Genomic DNA, 15959 nt, shown 5'->3' with positions numbered 1-15959 from the left:
CTAGCTTGCTACTCCTCACTGGGGCAAGGGGAAGAGGGAAATACAGGGAAAGGTAGGTGGCAGGCGATTATGTTATGGTACAATGAGCTACTATATACACGTTGTCCAATATGCGGATGCGCACTGTAGACACAATACACGCAAGAGTAATCTTGTCCACACAAATGGTAATCTTGTCACAAAAAGTTATCGCGCAAACACATTTCGCACTGACTGCATGCACGTCTCCCAGGTTCTAGAGGCGATCGTCTAACCTAGTCTCACTTAGAAAGTGATATTATGACACGTTGGGCACAGTCAACTCTTCTCCACGCGCCCAAAATCTTTTCTTCTGAATAGCAGCGGGAGTCCAAGCAGTCAACACTAGGCTTGAGTGTTCTTCGTTCGGCCGCATATTGAGGGCACACGCTTAATTACGAGAGCTATTGTCTTGGGGCACTACATTCAGGGTCCCGTGCTGCTTGTCCAATCTTGTGAAGGTAACTTTCTACTATTACTAGAGAAAACTCTGGCGCCGAGATAGTTCGCCTATATGGCACAGGGACGACGAGAGTATACTACATCTGCATTCGCCCAATCGTGGTGTTTGCGGCTTGTCCTGCCTCTAGTTCTAAACCCCTAAACAATAATCAGAGTATTCTAAACACACGAAAGCAATCTGTTTTGTGTGTGTGTGCGAACGTGAGTAATTATTACGAATGGTCGTGTTTGTAACGCGATACTTTGTTGAAAGTGATTAGTCTGCGTAAGCCCCGGGACCGTTTGACGCCAGAAGTACGAAGCTTATGCAGAAATCTATCTCCTATTTACGATTCCCATGCTAGCTTAAAGGGACACTAAAAGCAAATACTAAGTCGACGTGGACTGTTTAAATACCATTCCAGAAACCTCGCAACGCTTGTTTCGTGCCAAGAAAACAAAGTTTACGACTAAACAGCATCTCAAAAGCCCGAATACCTTTTTCGTAATTCACATCCCCCGCCACCCAACAGGGAAGGGGCACTGGTGACGTTGCATACGCCATCACCATCCTTTTGCTGCTGTCGGTGAGTAAAACAGCGCCCGACAGATGGCGGTACCGAGCCAAGGCAGAGCAGTCGATTCGCCGCTGCAGCTGGTCTTTCTTCTTTTTTTTTGTGTGTGTCTTGTGGCGCAGCCCGTTCGGACATCCCGCGACGTCACATGGAACTTGAATTCTCTGCTACTCGCAGTTTGTGCGAGTTTCGCGAGCCAGCAAAACCGGCGCAGCACTACGCGATAACGGAACTACTGAAGCGCGAAAGCGTGGGCGGCGCAGAGTCGAGCGAAAACAAAACATTTCGACCGCCCGCGTCGTTGTCAAGGCTATCTTCAATGAGCTCTTCTTTCTAAAAATGAAATATAACTCGACAAGTAGCATTTTATTTCGTATTATAATACAATACGAGGATTCTTTTTTTTTTTTTTTTTTTTTGCAACGAGTGGTTGAGACTCGACAAGTAGCATTTTATTTCGTATTATAATACAATACGAGGATTCTTTTTTTTTTTTTTTTTTTTTTTGCAACGAGTGGTTGAGTACTAGAGACAGAATTTAACTGGGGAGTGCTTTAGTCATCGGGCATGTGTTTGAAGGTCCCGTGGGAGTCTCTAATCACGCCCTGTATTTACCTCAATTTATCGATGATTAAGGCTCTGTTCGCGATAATATTGACGCCTTAGAGATTCTCGAGCACTAATCTATCACTTTAGCTTGACTCAACATTTGTCTTTAGTGTCCCTTTAACTGCCATATCTTGCAGCTCGCGTCGACTTGTGCACTATAGGGCTGGAGTTCTCTCTGTAGTAGTTTCTGCAGGTCACTCTGTGAATCGAAACGATATCCAGGTATACATACACCTCTCCAAGATAAGCAGGCTTCATCCTATAGAGCCAATGCTGCCCTTGTATCTTTCGTCGCCCTGTGTGGTCGGCGCGCCGTTAATCGTTGTCCATCCTATGCTGACACTTCTCGTAAACGTTCCGCCGCACGCATACAACGTTCGCAACAAACCTGCAGTTCTACTAAAGACTTAGAAAAAAATTATCTGGAAGCCATTCATCCTGAACTTTCACGTAATAAATATTATACTTCATTTGTGGCTTCAGTGTAGCGCCACCTATCCCGACCGCCTAGCGCTTCCTCCGCCAGGTTTGCTCCTATTGGCGGCGAGGAGTTACGGAGTCGCCATCTATCGGAAGCGCCTCGCTGGCGTAGTATGAGGGATCACGTGGCGCGCTCCTCATAGCTTTTGCTGTCAGCGGTCACTGAAAACACCACGCGCGAGCTCTCCCGGACATTTCTGCAAGTACTTTCGAAACGAGAGAAGTTTCTTAGTGTCTAAATAATAATCTTGGGCAAACTGAAAGCACACAATCGCTTTACCGAATACGTACAGTGAACGCCACTGCGCGCGGTTGCCGCGATGGAGTCTCCCGAACCGGCTTCTTGCGTGAAAGGTAGGTAAACGCCGAGAGCAAACTATGTGAAATATGTTCTTATAGTGCTTGTATAACTAAATGGAGCGTAATAGAACGAAGCCTCAATGCAGCGATCGCGCAGATTCGCAGCGACCGACTGCGCGTCTGCATGCTTGTCCGCGCACTGTTTCGATTTCTCCGCGCGCGCGTTTTCTCACCGTGCCATGAGCTTTAGGCCGCAGAATATGAGCATTTGACAGTATACAAGCAACTATTGTTGCGTGGGCGCTATCAGAGCTGTTCAAAAATAATTTCATTGCAGAGACTTCGACGCCTACGGGGACTGTAATGTGCTGTCGCGACGATTCAATCTTTTTTTTCTTCTAAATTCTTTGACTTTTCAATATTATTTCTCGAGTTGCGTCGCACTGTATGTTTATCGGTGTTCTCAGCGTGCAATTTCCAGCTGCTCCTTTTTGTAATCCAGTGCATTAATTCATAACACAAACATGACCATATGCCATGCTTATTTTAAATGTGCTTCTTACCGCTGCCTTTCCACTCCACTGAACTTCCCAGTATCTATAGCATCGACAAGTTCATAGACCGAACCGTCATGACATTAGTCGGGCAGCGGACTCGGGCGAGCGTCTCAGTGCGCGTTTTCAGAACATCGCAGACCGGGCGCCGTAGCAGAAATCTTCCTCGCGTCTGTGCTTGCTGCATACCCGAGTTGTAGCCGATGACTGTTTGCCGGTTTTCATGTTTCGCGAGCCAAGCTTCACGCAGCTTCTTGTCCTGCGGCTACGTGTGAATAAGGCTGACACCGGCCTCCGTTACGTGCGTCCGGCCCTGCGGCACCGAGCAGTAGCCTACCATGTTGCGCGCCTTCAAAGGCAGCCACTACCTATTGTAGTGCTTTGAAGCGTTGTAAAGGAGACACTCGAAGAGGGAAAATTTCGCCACTAAATGGGGACCGCAGCGTACGAGGGAATTTAAACTCGTTTTCAGCTCGCTTCGGCGCGCCCGAAGCAGCCGACTCGGCCGCTATGTCCACGTGATCCCTCCTATCACGTCACGCCGACGGTGGCGCCAGCTTTTCCAGTGGTGGAGCTCGAGGCCAATAGTAAACGTGCTGCGATACCTTATGCTCCCGGTACTAGCCAGGCCTTAGCCCGTGTACTTCGTTCTCTTGAAGTGCACGTTGAACACATGCCAGCGAAAAAAAAAAAAAAAAAAGCTGAAAAAGCGTGCTTGTAAACGTCAGAGACAAGCTTCCGAAAGAAAGGTGCCCAGGTGTTGTGTGTAATATTCCTTGTGAGTACTGTAGTTATGCGTCTACATCGGCGAGACGGGCAATTTTCAAACGCGCGTCAAGGAGCACTGTCATGATGCCAAATAACAAAAGTTTCTTCTAACGCTCTTGTCGAGCGTTCTGTAAGAGAAGGACACGATATTGACTGAGGTAGGGCATATGTGCTAGCCACTGAAAGTAATCTAACCTCGCGTTTGGATTTCGAGTCATTACTAATCCAAACCACTGATGCCACGCTGAACCGCAATGACGGCAGGCTTCCTTCCGTTAATGCACGCTATTTGCGCCATCTATTCACATGTACGTAATCATCTCACCCCTTTCTTTTACTTTCGTTGTGAACAAGGCCCCCGTATGGGAGCCGAAACGTCTTGGTTTCTTTTTCTTTTAATGTTTTTGGGCGAAGTCCGCCTTACCCTTGACTCATCAGCCCATCTAATCCTTTGCCCCCTGAGACTTCTCAAGGCGGCCACTCCGTTGCTCTGATATACCTCGCGTTATCTCTTCCATGCATTCTTGATGCGCTGCAGCGCTTGTTCCTCTTCGTGCCAACTATAGAATACCTGATATTCTCGCGTTTGCTCTCTCATTCATATCGCAATTTTCTTATCTGTTAACGTCACGCTTATCGCTTACGGCTTCATCGCTCGTTGTGCGCTTCTTAGCTTCCTCTCAAGCTTCCTTGTCGTCCACAAAGTCTCAGGTCCACGGGACTTGTACTGGTATACAGAATTCAACGGTGGCAGGCTGGTAGCATGTTTGTGAACAAACATGGAATAGTACATTTTTAGGGAAACCGAAGGAACAAAAGGCAACAGAGGAACACTGGAGGAGTGTGTACTGTCAACTTAAAAAGGGTCTTACTAGAGACTGACACATATATGAACGACAATGCACGCGCATGCCAAATGCGTGCCTTGTCGGCGGCGCGGACGAAAATGAAGATTACGATCCCATAATTTATCTGCCAATGCTCAGAACAAGCCTCAGGAAGTCCGTCTCACTATGTGCAAGGCCACTGAAGCTTGGCTCACACGTATTTTTGTTGTCTTCAATTAAAAGAAAAAAGATGCCTCGGCGATTTCACGGAGTAGTTGATCCGCGTGTTTAAAGAGAATCTTAGTTCCTGACAAATTTCGTCAGTAGCCGCATTCTCGGTAATAACAAAACAACTGGAAGCTGGCGTTCCTTTCGGAGAATTCTTGCCCTCTTTTAGGCGGCTCAGTGACGCATTTACCCGTATGTCCTATGCATATTGCACCGCGTGTCATATGAATGACGTACACGACAGCTTCCTCGCAGGCCATGAACCGTGTGACGTGGTTAACTATGCATGTACCACGTTTGCTGTTTCTACCTCCTTTCTTATTTCATTTTTTTTTTTTTTCATTTTGTGCACACGCTTTTTCTGACTTGTTCCGAGCACTTCGCCCATCAATGCCATATAGTTGCAACAGAGGTTCCGCCGTACGAGGTAATAATGTAATCCTCTGAAAGAAACGCCAAGTTCCAATTTGGCAATCCTGGTAGCAGTCCTGAGCATAGATATATGAAGATTTATTAACGGATGTTTGCATGATAGACGAAGACGAAGGCACAAGGGAATATGCGAAATACAGGAAGTAGGCTTTTCCACACTATTAGGTTTCCCTAGACTAGATGGTGCAGGGAAACAAACTAGACGCGACACCACTGATAGGCTTGCAAACAGCGATGATGTAGTAATCGTAGCAAGGATAGCATCGCCAGACCTCGCCCTACTGTTTTATTTCCACTTCTAGGACGACGTCCGCCATATTGCGTAGGTTGGATATAAATGCTTTGGGAAGCCCACTTCGCTGAACTTCTTTGGCTTATCCTCTGAGTTTATTGCAACATGAAGACAATGCGTTGTTATTTTGCCTTCCGTGTTTCATTTAGTCAGCAGTGACAGCGAAAGCGCAATGCAAACCCGGGGGGGCATCGGGCATTTTCACGCACTCGTGCTTGTGAGTGTGACTAAATTCTGCGATGTCTCTTTTTTCCCCTAAGAAATAGTACAGAAAGGGAGAAAAAAAATAAGTCGGCGGTATTAAGAATATTCCGAAGGACATTACGTGAAGCTGCAGTATCGAGTTACGCTTTTACAACAGCGAAACCGCGATGGAAGGTTCGGTAAGCCAGAAAAAAGACGGAATAAACAAAGACGGGGGAGGGGGGGATGCAACGCCGCCCTGGGAGCTCCCTCACCGGCTCACGATGACGTCATAGGTTTTGACGCAGTCTGCTAAGGTATAGTTAATTGTCTGTCGATAAAAAAAAAACATTGATTGATTGATTTGATTGATCGATTGATTGATGATTGATTGATTGATTGATTTGTCGGTTTTTAACGTTCCACAGCAACGCTGGGGCTATGAGGGACGCCGTAGCGAGTAATTAATTTCGACCACTTAGGTTTCTTTAAGGTGTGCCTTAATCAAGGTTAACCGAATATCTTTTTTTGCATGTCACCCCCTCCCCCCCCCCCCCCCCCCGTCGAAGTATGGCCGCGCCGCGGGCGGTAATACGAACCCGCGACCTCGCGCACAGCAGTGGAACGCCGTAGGCACGGAGTTGCGGCGCAGTGCGAAACGCTATACGTTGCAGTCGGAAAGTACCGACAGACTCGACGTGGCAGCCTTGGAGAACTCGTGCGGGAATATAACTCGGAGTCCGCGACGTCAGGTTTACAACGTAAACTAGCTCGGAGTCTTCGGCGTGTAATTCTGAAATGAAAAGTTCCGCTTCGGTTTTCTTACAGCAGCATTCTTTCTTCTTTTTGCCAGGTGTTTGAAAACATGGTTTGAGAAGAAAAGCAAAAATATTTACCCAGTACGAACGGATTTAGTCTTTATAATTATTAGCATTCCTTCGAGAGAAAGAGAGCAGGGCAATGAGTCCCCGCTGTGCAAACGTCACCACATTGCTAATATGGCTGTTGTGTCTCCGAGCCCTCATTAGTGCTTCTGTTTCCTGGCATTCCTCCTTTTTTTTTTTTGCTTTTTACTCGGTGCTGATAAGATTACGGCTGACTGTGCAACGGCGACGCGGTGGTGAGGCTACATACGAACAGGCAGGTCGAACGAACAGCCACTGAGCCCGTGTTACGCTTCTGACTACGCCACTGCGGAATTGGCCACTCGTCCGGAAAGTGGCCACGTACTGCGTTGCTCTCGAACACTGGGGCTTGGCAACAAGTCACGTGCCCTGGCTGCGGCAGGACACGTGACACGCAGACCAACAACGACCTGTTGTTGGTCTGCGGGCGAAGCTGCACTGCTGGTTACGATCTGGTAACACATCCTCGCCGGGCAAATTACCAGAGACAGCTTCACGACCCGCAAAAAAAGAAGAAAAAAAAACGGACAACATGGGCGCTGACTTCCGACTAAAGTTTATTGCCCACGTTGGCAAAGAAAAATTGTTGCGAAATCAAAACGCACGCGCACGCACGCGCACACACAACTTGTTCAGTCGTTAGAAGGTCATAATATCAAACAGAGTTTTCCGGCAATCAAGTAATTTTCTCGAACGCGGCTAGTCTATATATACCGTGTGTCCCGCTAACGGTAGCCAAGCTGTTCAAAAAATATATATATTTAAAAACACGGGGCAAGGTACTATTAAAGAACCTACAGTGTTTGCTCGTCAGAGGTCTGGTGGCCGAATACCATATGTATTGAAACCGTGGGTTTCACTGTGTTTTTAGGCCTTTCCTTTTTAATCTTGCAACCACTTCACTAACGTTAGCTGGGACATCCTATGCCGTGCTACCCAGCTAACGTTAGCCAAGGTGTTCAGAGAGAGAGAGAGAGAGAGAGAGAAATAACCATTTATTATGCGAAACAATGTCCCGAGCGAGGCCCGGTATCACCCTAAGGTGGGAAGGTTCCTTAGCCAAGGTGTTCAATTTTTTTTTTTTTTAAGAACACGGTGCAAGATACGATTTCAAGACCTACTGTGTACGGTCGCCACACCTCTGACCACCGAACCGCGTCGGTCTTATAATTCTATCGTGCACCTTTTTTTAATATATTTCGCTGAACAGCTTGGCTAACGTCACCTGGGACACCCTACATGTTTATACGGGGTGTTTGAGCAAACACAAATTGCTTGTGGCATATAGCACAATTCTAGTCCGTAAGCTGGTCTACTCGAAGAAGGGGATATTACTTGCCCGAAAAGTTGCAATGCATAATCGATTTATTAACAAAATATTACTACTTAATTTTTAACTAATTACCTTATGGCACATATTGCAATTTACAAATTATAGGGGGTGAGACTGCACGTGAAAGTAATTGCGTGGTTGACAACATTTACGAGATATGCTCCGTCAAACTCGCTTAAAAATGCGCTGTCATTCCACTTACCTTCTTAACAAGACGTCGTTTTATGCATCGAAGCACAGAAGTAACTGGAATGACAATGCATTTCTCCGCAAATTTCGGGAATTAATATCTCGAAACTGGTGTCATCCTTACAATTCGTTCCAAGTGGATCCGCCTTCCGAACTCCCCGGCTACATTTGTAAATTCCAATATATGCCATAAGGTAACTGGTTAAAAACTTAATAAGTGATTTCTTTGTTAATTCCTAGATTATTAATTTCTATTTCGTGTGCAAGTAACGTCAGCTTCTTTGAGTAGATCAGCTCATCGACTAGAATTGCGCTATCTGCCACCGGCAACCTTTAAGCCCGGTATTGTGAAGCGTTCATTCTCGTAGGGATCCGGGAGGCTTATTTGCGACGTATGCTCACTGGCAACAAACCACGTGTCTATGCTGCGTCAGCGGCGGGAACATAGCTGTTGTTTGTCGCTGGGTCGACAGCCCGTACGTCGGCACCTGGTGTCAACAAAGTGTCGACCATGCGTAACGTGTTTTCAATGCCCTTTCAACATGACGTCAATCAGTGTCGGTTCGTGCGGTGTTTCCTCCCTTTCTTTTTTTCGGCGTTGACATATACGCTGTTATCGTGAACGAAATGCTTCGTTTGGAGTTCCAACTTTTGGGAGGAAATTCTACCACGGGAGCTTCTGTCTATGATACATGCATGAGAACGGAGTTATCGCGTTGCTCGGCAACCACTGCACCGAAATTGATTAGATTTGTCGCGTTTAGAATACAAGGTTACAATCTACGTATTGTGTAAGTAGCACAAGAATGCGTATAAGTATAGTATAAGTAGGTTTCTTATTTAAGCTGTCAGTTCTTTTGAAACAAAAAAAATTGCTCAAAATCTGAAAATTTAAGAAACTTGGGCGTCTACTTTAAACTCTGTAAGTAAGCAATAAAACAAACGTTATTACAATTTTATAATAGCGAAAGTCACGTATACAATGTAAGGATTTCGCGTAAGTACATGTCAAGTAATACAGCTGTCCGCTTTAGACACTCATACAGAAACAGACCACAGAATTACGGTTCCTATCTCTGGGTGCAGAGTTACGGAGCTGTGAACTTCGCGATTCAAGCTTTTGTTTTTTCTTGCTTCAATTTACAGTTTTCAGCAATCTTCGCAGGAAAAATTGAGGACCGGAATCGTAATTCTGCTCTCCACAATCGGTAGAATTTGTATTCTCTCTCAAATGCAAGGAATGCTACTCGATTCTGTTTGGAGGCTGCGTAATGAGAGCATCTCCGTGTTTCCTGAGGTACTTGAAAAAAGATTGGTCATTAGACTTGATCGGCTGCGAGCGAAAGCTTATTCCTCATCGGTCACTGCAGCGGGGTGACATCACAGCGCAAAAAATGTAAAGGCGTCGACGCCGAAAATGCGCCTGAAATACACGCCATGTGGACACCGCCTCCGGCGATGCATAGGTAAATAAGCTAGAAATTAATGTAATGGGAATGTTTTATTATAACTAGAAAAAACGAAGATTAACCTTCGGCTTCTTGAATTTCTCGCCGCGACCCTCAACGTTGGCACATCAAGGTGACATCACAAATACTCTCTCTTCTTCAGAATACAATGTAGAACGTGTTTACCGATTAGCACGTAACTAGAGCCATGTTAGACACTGCCAAAAATTCGTGACGTCCGAAAGAGGTGGTGCGAGAAACTCGGTGCAACGTCACCGTCCCCCTTTCGCTACTGTCCTTTCTGGCGTCTACTCTATAGCAGCAACAATGGTGTTTTTTTGGTATTTCAGAAGCGTAATTCACTAACGTAGCGTTCCCCATTGACATCACTTTAAAAAATATGAATAACTTATTAACGACCGTTCAGCGTTTGCTCTTCTGCTGCACAGTAATACTCGCTGGCGTATTTCTCTGTTCCCTTCGAGAACTATCCAGCTTCACCGGGCGCGCAGCGTTCGTTTGTATACTTCACTGGTCGGTGGCCATCCACAAACAGGGCATCTCAACGCGCTAAAGTGGGAGTTGACGCGTATGCCCACCTCCTCAGCTGTTTTGGCCCAACCTCCCCAAAAGGAAAAGACAGCAAATATATGTTCGAGGACACAATTCGCGAAACTTTTCATCCGTAAGGGTCGTTAGACATTGGCCGGTTGTCCTCGCTAATGTTATGTCCAACGTCACGATTAGCTATAGCATCGCTTCTTGCACGAGCAGTTCTCCGCAATCACTTTGTTGCGAATACGGCCCTCCATCATACTCGTAGCCGCAAGATCGATGACCGCCTTTCCGTCCGACCGAAGTCGAAAACAACAAGAAACTCGCTGCTGCCGCCCTTGGCAGCAGTATTTTTGCGTTGTCAATAACGGCTGCTCCGATCTCACCTCTCTACGCTCCGCACATTCACACAGAACGTGCAGTTTCCAGCATCCAACTTAATGTGGCGCCAGACTACCAGAGGCATTTGTCTCTACGAGCATGGAAAGTCTTCGAAAAATCAAGCCAGTATGACTGGAAGTAGTGACACATTGCTTCACGAATACCGAACGATGGAACGCAACGTGAGAGGCCTGAGGTTATGGGATATGGAAACTATAGAACTGCTGAGGCGCGTGTCAACACGCACGGATAAGTTAAGATAAACCGCTGCAGTGCTCTCCTCCGTTCCTTGTATGAAATATTTGCCAATTAGCGATGGAGGACCATTTCTCTTTCGGGATCGGTTTTTTTCGTGTGGCCTGCGTATCACCGAATCATACGAAAACGGAGCAGGATGGAGTAAAAAGCAAAACATGAGTGGAGGTTCCGATGCGCTACGCTAATCCGTTTAAGCGAAGATCTTTTTGGTGTCTCCGAAGAACGCTGCTCTTGTTTAGCGAGACCGTTTGCGAGTACAGAACACGCGGCCAAGTTGGACGTCACTGGACCGTATAACGACGGGCTCGACTCAACGTAAACTTAAATCGAGGTGCTCGAACATGCTGATCCCATGCACGACGACGAAGCAATGACGGCGACAGTATGACAACGGTGCGATGACAAAACTGGAATGAGGACGATGTAATGGCAAAGACGACGTAACGACGAATGTGCGACGACGACGTAATGCCGACGATGAAATGGCGTAGAAGAAATGACGGCCTTTGATTGGACGACGACGACGAGAGAAACGGGTTGACGACGCTGGACGAACTACGACTGTATACACGACGACAACGGCGTGAGAGAGATTGTATGACGATGGCTCAATGACGAGACATTTGAATGACGGCGACTGTATGATCGAGATGTCATGACGATACTGGTGTGACCGTCGCAGTGTGAGGACGATCCAACGACCACAACGAAATGACCATGGCTGCACGGAGGCAATTGGATGGCTGAGCTGGAGTGATGATAATGGAACGACGGTGCCAGAATCACGAAGACGGCCTGTCCACTAAGGGATGACGACGTCGGAATTAAGACGACGGCACGACGACAACGGTATGAGTACGTATAGAATGACGGCGACGGAGTGACGAAATTGTGACGTCGCGATGCTGGAGGGACGACGACGGCAAGACGACGGCGAGATGATGACGCAGAAAGAATGACGACGACACGATGACGACAATGACATGACGAGTGCATCACTACGACGGCATAATGACACTGGTGGGACTCACATCGCAGAATGACGACAACGGCACGGCCACAACGGCTTGATCACGACTGCATGACGACGACACTACGGGACGACTAATCTGGAATGACGAAAACGTTAAGACGATGATAGAACGGCCACGATTAGCATCACGACGATGGCATGACAACTGTATGGGATTGCGGAAGAGTGTAGGCTTGGGCTGGTTGGTAATACATAGTTACACTGGAAGCATAGCGCGGGAAGGACGATCGACAAAGAAGAGACAGGACAAGCGCTAACTTGTCCCGTCGCTTGTCCTGTCTCGTCTTTGTCGGTCGTCCTTCCCGCGCTATGCATCCAGTGTAAGTATGTGATTGCGACACTGGATTGCCTACAGGATGGCAATGACGAACCAGCACACCGGTGGAGGTAGTAAAGACGGGAATGATGTGCAGTGCGTGAGCTATTCGGTAAGACAGCAGCAGCAACAATACGAGGGGAAGGAGGAAAGTCGAAGGAAGAGGCAAAGAAGTTCGCTCGAACATTGTGCGGCTCGAAAGGTACAGTGATACGCTATGTGTGAAGCGAGAGCCCTTGAAGATCACGCGTTCAAGACAATGTGGTAAGCCGTTACATGAAGCGCCGAACGATGGAAGGCAAAATTATGGGTTAAAGTTGAGATATGAAAACATGTCATAATGGTATGCAGAACAAAGATTGCGCGGCTGTTCTGGGCATTGCGTGAAGGTACGGTGATAGATTTCATGTTCCAAGAACAATAAAAAAAGTATCGGCGATTCTGGTCCCTCTGTCTACTACGATGCTTTCATTAGTGATATGAGAGGCTGTGAACCGGCTTTCTAAGTTGGATACACGCTCCTTTGGCATTAAGGGGAAATAAAAAAGAGATGGGGGAGGGGGGGAGGGGGCGAAAGTGATAGCAATGTTTTTTTTTTACGTTTCTTTAGAAATAATTTGCGATATAATACACCACGGACTTTGTAAGGTAATTCAGTTAACCGGGCAATAATTGCTGCGGCGCACAATTTTGTAATCAATAGCGAGGTGACGCAGTCCTTGTGTCCTGTGACGTCGTATACTCTTGTCAGGTTGAATTTTTTCTCGTTTTGTAGCAAACACGTAAATAAAAAGGTGAAATCACAAATTACGTTTACCATGGCGTTGAGAGGACAGCAGAAAACAGCTAATCAATGTTTTTTTTTCAAGTAATTCAGAAATTGATATTACCAGCCCCTCGTTTTCTGCAACTTAAGGTCTGGCTAGTTAGATCAGAACATATGATCGTTAGGTTTCTCTCTAAACGTAATACTTCGGAAGCTACGAGCTCGGTCATTTAAGCTACAGATAACTGCCTAACTATGGATGCTGCATCCAACAGACGGGCGATCAAGAACAGTGTCGTAATGAGAATTTTATTTATAGAAACGTTTTAGTGCCTCGTCACCTATAGGTTTATACGTAACTATGATGAGTCATTCATGATTAGGCCGAATACCTCATTTGTGTTCAAGGGCTCATAGCTTCTTCACTCTGAAATGAAGTCGTGTGGATTGATGTTTCATTGTCCACTATCACGATATGTATGGTTATATTGGGAGTAATGTTGGGCGACCGTTTTCTTTATGCTGTTATGTAAAATAGATGTGGACGTTACAATGGATTTAACACTCATGAAATGTTTCTCTGGGAGTGTTACATTCGGCCTATAATGACTCGAAACTGCGAACTTTAAGAGGGGTTCGAATTCCGAAACCCTCGCAATTCTGCTTGCGCCACTTAATTCAACAGGTATAGGATCAGGAGACGAACACCTAAATAAAAATTACCCAGCGCGAGGTAATACGACAATGGCAGTCCGTAATAGCGTAACAAGATCACCGCACAGGGCACGCACAACCAACTACCGTCCCGGATCATGATGTGCTTTTCTTCGTCGACTCGTTGGTTGTGCATCCGCCAGTACACGGGCCGGGCGTAGAGCACACAGTAAATCTCCTCAAGGAAGCCGTCGATTTGTGCACCCAATTCAAGAAAAAGGGGCGTGCGCGCGAAGTGATTAACCCCATCAGTGCTCCAGTGTTATAACGTCTAATCACTCGGGAAGGATCACAACGGCACACGTATACGCTTCTATAGAGTCGGTGCAGAGTGCCGTGTGCCGCATAACATAAGGCGTAAATACGATTACGATTTTCCGTTACCGCAGCTTTGCTGCCAGCTTTTTCTAGCTTTCCTCTATTTAGCTTTCTAATTTCCGACGACGAACTTGATTCGCGGGATGCCTTCTTCACTGACAGGATGCATCCTTCACTGACCCGCGCTTGCGCTATAAGTTCAGTTCGGAAACGGCGTAGTACGTACTGCGACGCGTTGGCGTCCAATTCTCTCGTCAGCGCCATTTTCGGGGCGGTGTCGGGCGAGCACGTATAACTGCCCCCTCCACCGCGCGGCAACACTTCACGATTTTTGCAACGCGGCGCCTCGCGCGAGTCAATATTAACGAACTGTGACTAAGGGTGAATCACGTCACTGTCTGTGGCACAGTTGCTTCGGCGTATATGCAAATAACCCCGTCTTGCACGCGTCGCGCGATCGATCCGTGCTCGACCAGGTCGCCACGGCGGATACCCGTTTCCCCAAGTCGCCACGGTTGCAGTGAATGCCGTACATGCGGCCGCTATCCGGGATAACACCATCGCTCTAAAAAAAAATAAAAAAATACGCCGTCTCTTCGTGAGCATATCTTAGCGGAGCAGATGTTTGCGCGGCGCAAGATACGGTGCCGCGAGAGAACGACCGCGGGGCATAACCATAGGTAACATTGATAAACCATGCCCGCCCCTATAGCACCAATATAAGGTGTCCCACTCCGAGATAAGATCAGCGATATCGGCCGCGGGGGGGCCCGCTGATTATAATTCCGGCCAGGCGACCGGTCCTCTGATGCCCGATGGCCGGCGGACCAGTGCGCGCGAGCGCCGGCTGCTCCAGAAGGAGCCATTAAGTCCGTAATCTTTCGGTTCTGATTATCCGTATCAGGACTTAACTCACCAGCTGTTAGACTGCTCGGCCGGGCTCAGTCCGGACGCCTGCTGGTGGCCCGACGGTCCTGGGATGGCGGCGTGCTGCTGCGGCTGCTGCTGAGACGACGGCGGCTGAGACTGTTCTTCCATGGCGAGTCGTTCCCGAAGGGAGTCTCGCGCGAGGACGACAGCGAGCGAGGGAAGGAGATTTGGAGGAAAGTTGGTTCGAAGCGGGGGAGGGGGCGGGGGGGGGGGGGGGATGTGGACCGCTGCAGCGGGAGCCGAAAGGGCCGCGGAAGAATCCCAAGACCCAGTGGTCCGCTATGGCGGCCCGCGAGGAGAGACTTCGTGGCCGTCCCGGGCTCGTCCAATATGGCCGACGGCTACCGGGGCGGCTTGCGCGCCGCTCTTGTCGCTGATTGGTGCTCGCCGGTGGCCCGGCGTCCGAGGTCTGTGTGTGTGTGTACTCGTGATATGAGTGGCCTGGGGGGGGGGGGGGGGGTGCTGCGCTGCCGTTATCGCGGACTTTTGGACTCGCTGGTGAGAACTCTCCCTGTTTGCATGGCCGGTCTGCCTGTTGGCATGGAGACCGCGCGCGGATCCCACTGATAACGAGGGCCGGAGCTCTCTTCTTGGCGCGGATCGCGGCGCGCGTGCAAGCCGTGGACGCGCCTTTTGCGCGCTGCTAAAACGGAGCTCGCATGTGTGTGCGCATGTGTGTGCGCATGGCGACGGGAGGGCATCCGCGTTTCGTTCGCCGCGGTGCCGGCCCGCCGGGGTGGAGGGGGTGTGTGTGTGTGCTCGCTCGCTGTTAGAGACCTGTGTCCTATGGGAAACGGCGAATGCTCTTCGGACCCCCCCTGGCAGGGAGCAGCGTGTCGCATCTCGGAACAAAGTCCACGTGCTTGATCGCACGAGCGTCAACACGCACCGCGTGGCTCGGCGGCTGTCCGTCTTCGCGGCCGAAGGCTGCGTGCTTCGGAGGGATGGCTGCCGAAGCGTCGATCAGTGTTAAAGTCCATCGAGGAGTATGCTTATGGCGAGACATTGATAATAGGTAATAGAGATACAGAAAAATCGAGTCACGCAATTTGTTTGCGATTGATAGTCATCTGCGTTGAGTACATACTAGGTGTTTCAGCGAGCAC

At 48.2% G+C, this 15959-nt stretch overlaps 1 protein-coding gene across 2 annotated transcripts in view; it reads right to left on the bottom strand.

Moving 5' to 3' along the window:
- Nucleotides 1–15055, bottom strand: part of LOC126522919 (uncharacterized) — a 134001-nt gene extending 118946 nt beyond the window's left edge. For both annotated transcript variants that reach the window (XM_050171764.3, XM_050171766.3), the window contains exon 1: nucleotides 14840–15055. In XM_050171764.3, the coding sequence (XP_050027721.2) occupies nucleotides 14840–14961 (122 nt within the window). In that variant the 5' untranslated portion in view covers nucleotides 14962–15055. The remainder of the gene's footprint in view (nucleotides 1–14839) is intronic.
- Between the last annotated feature and the right edge of the window lie 904 nt (nucleotides 15056–15959).

The sequence above is a fragment of the Dermacentor andersoni genome, chromosome 6 (genome assembly GCF_023375885.2).
Source record: "Dermacentor andersoni chromosome 6, qqDerAnde1_hic_scaffold, whole genome shotgun sequence".
Taxonomy (NCBI): Eukaryota; Metazoa; Arthropoda; class Arachnida; order Ixodida; family Ixodidae; genus Dermacentor; species Dermacentor andersoni.
This window is presented reverse-complemented; position numbering and strand designations above follow the sequence as displayed.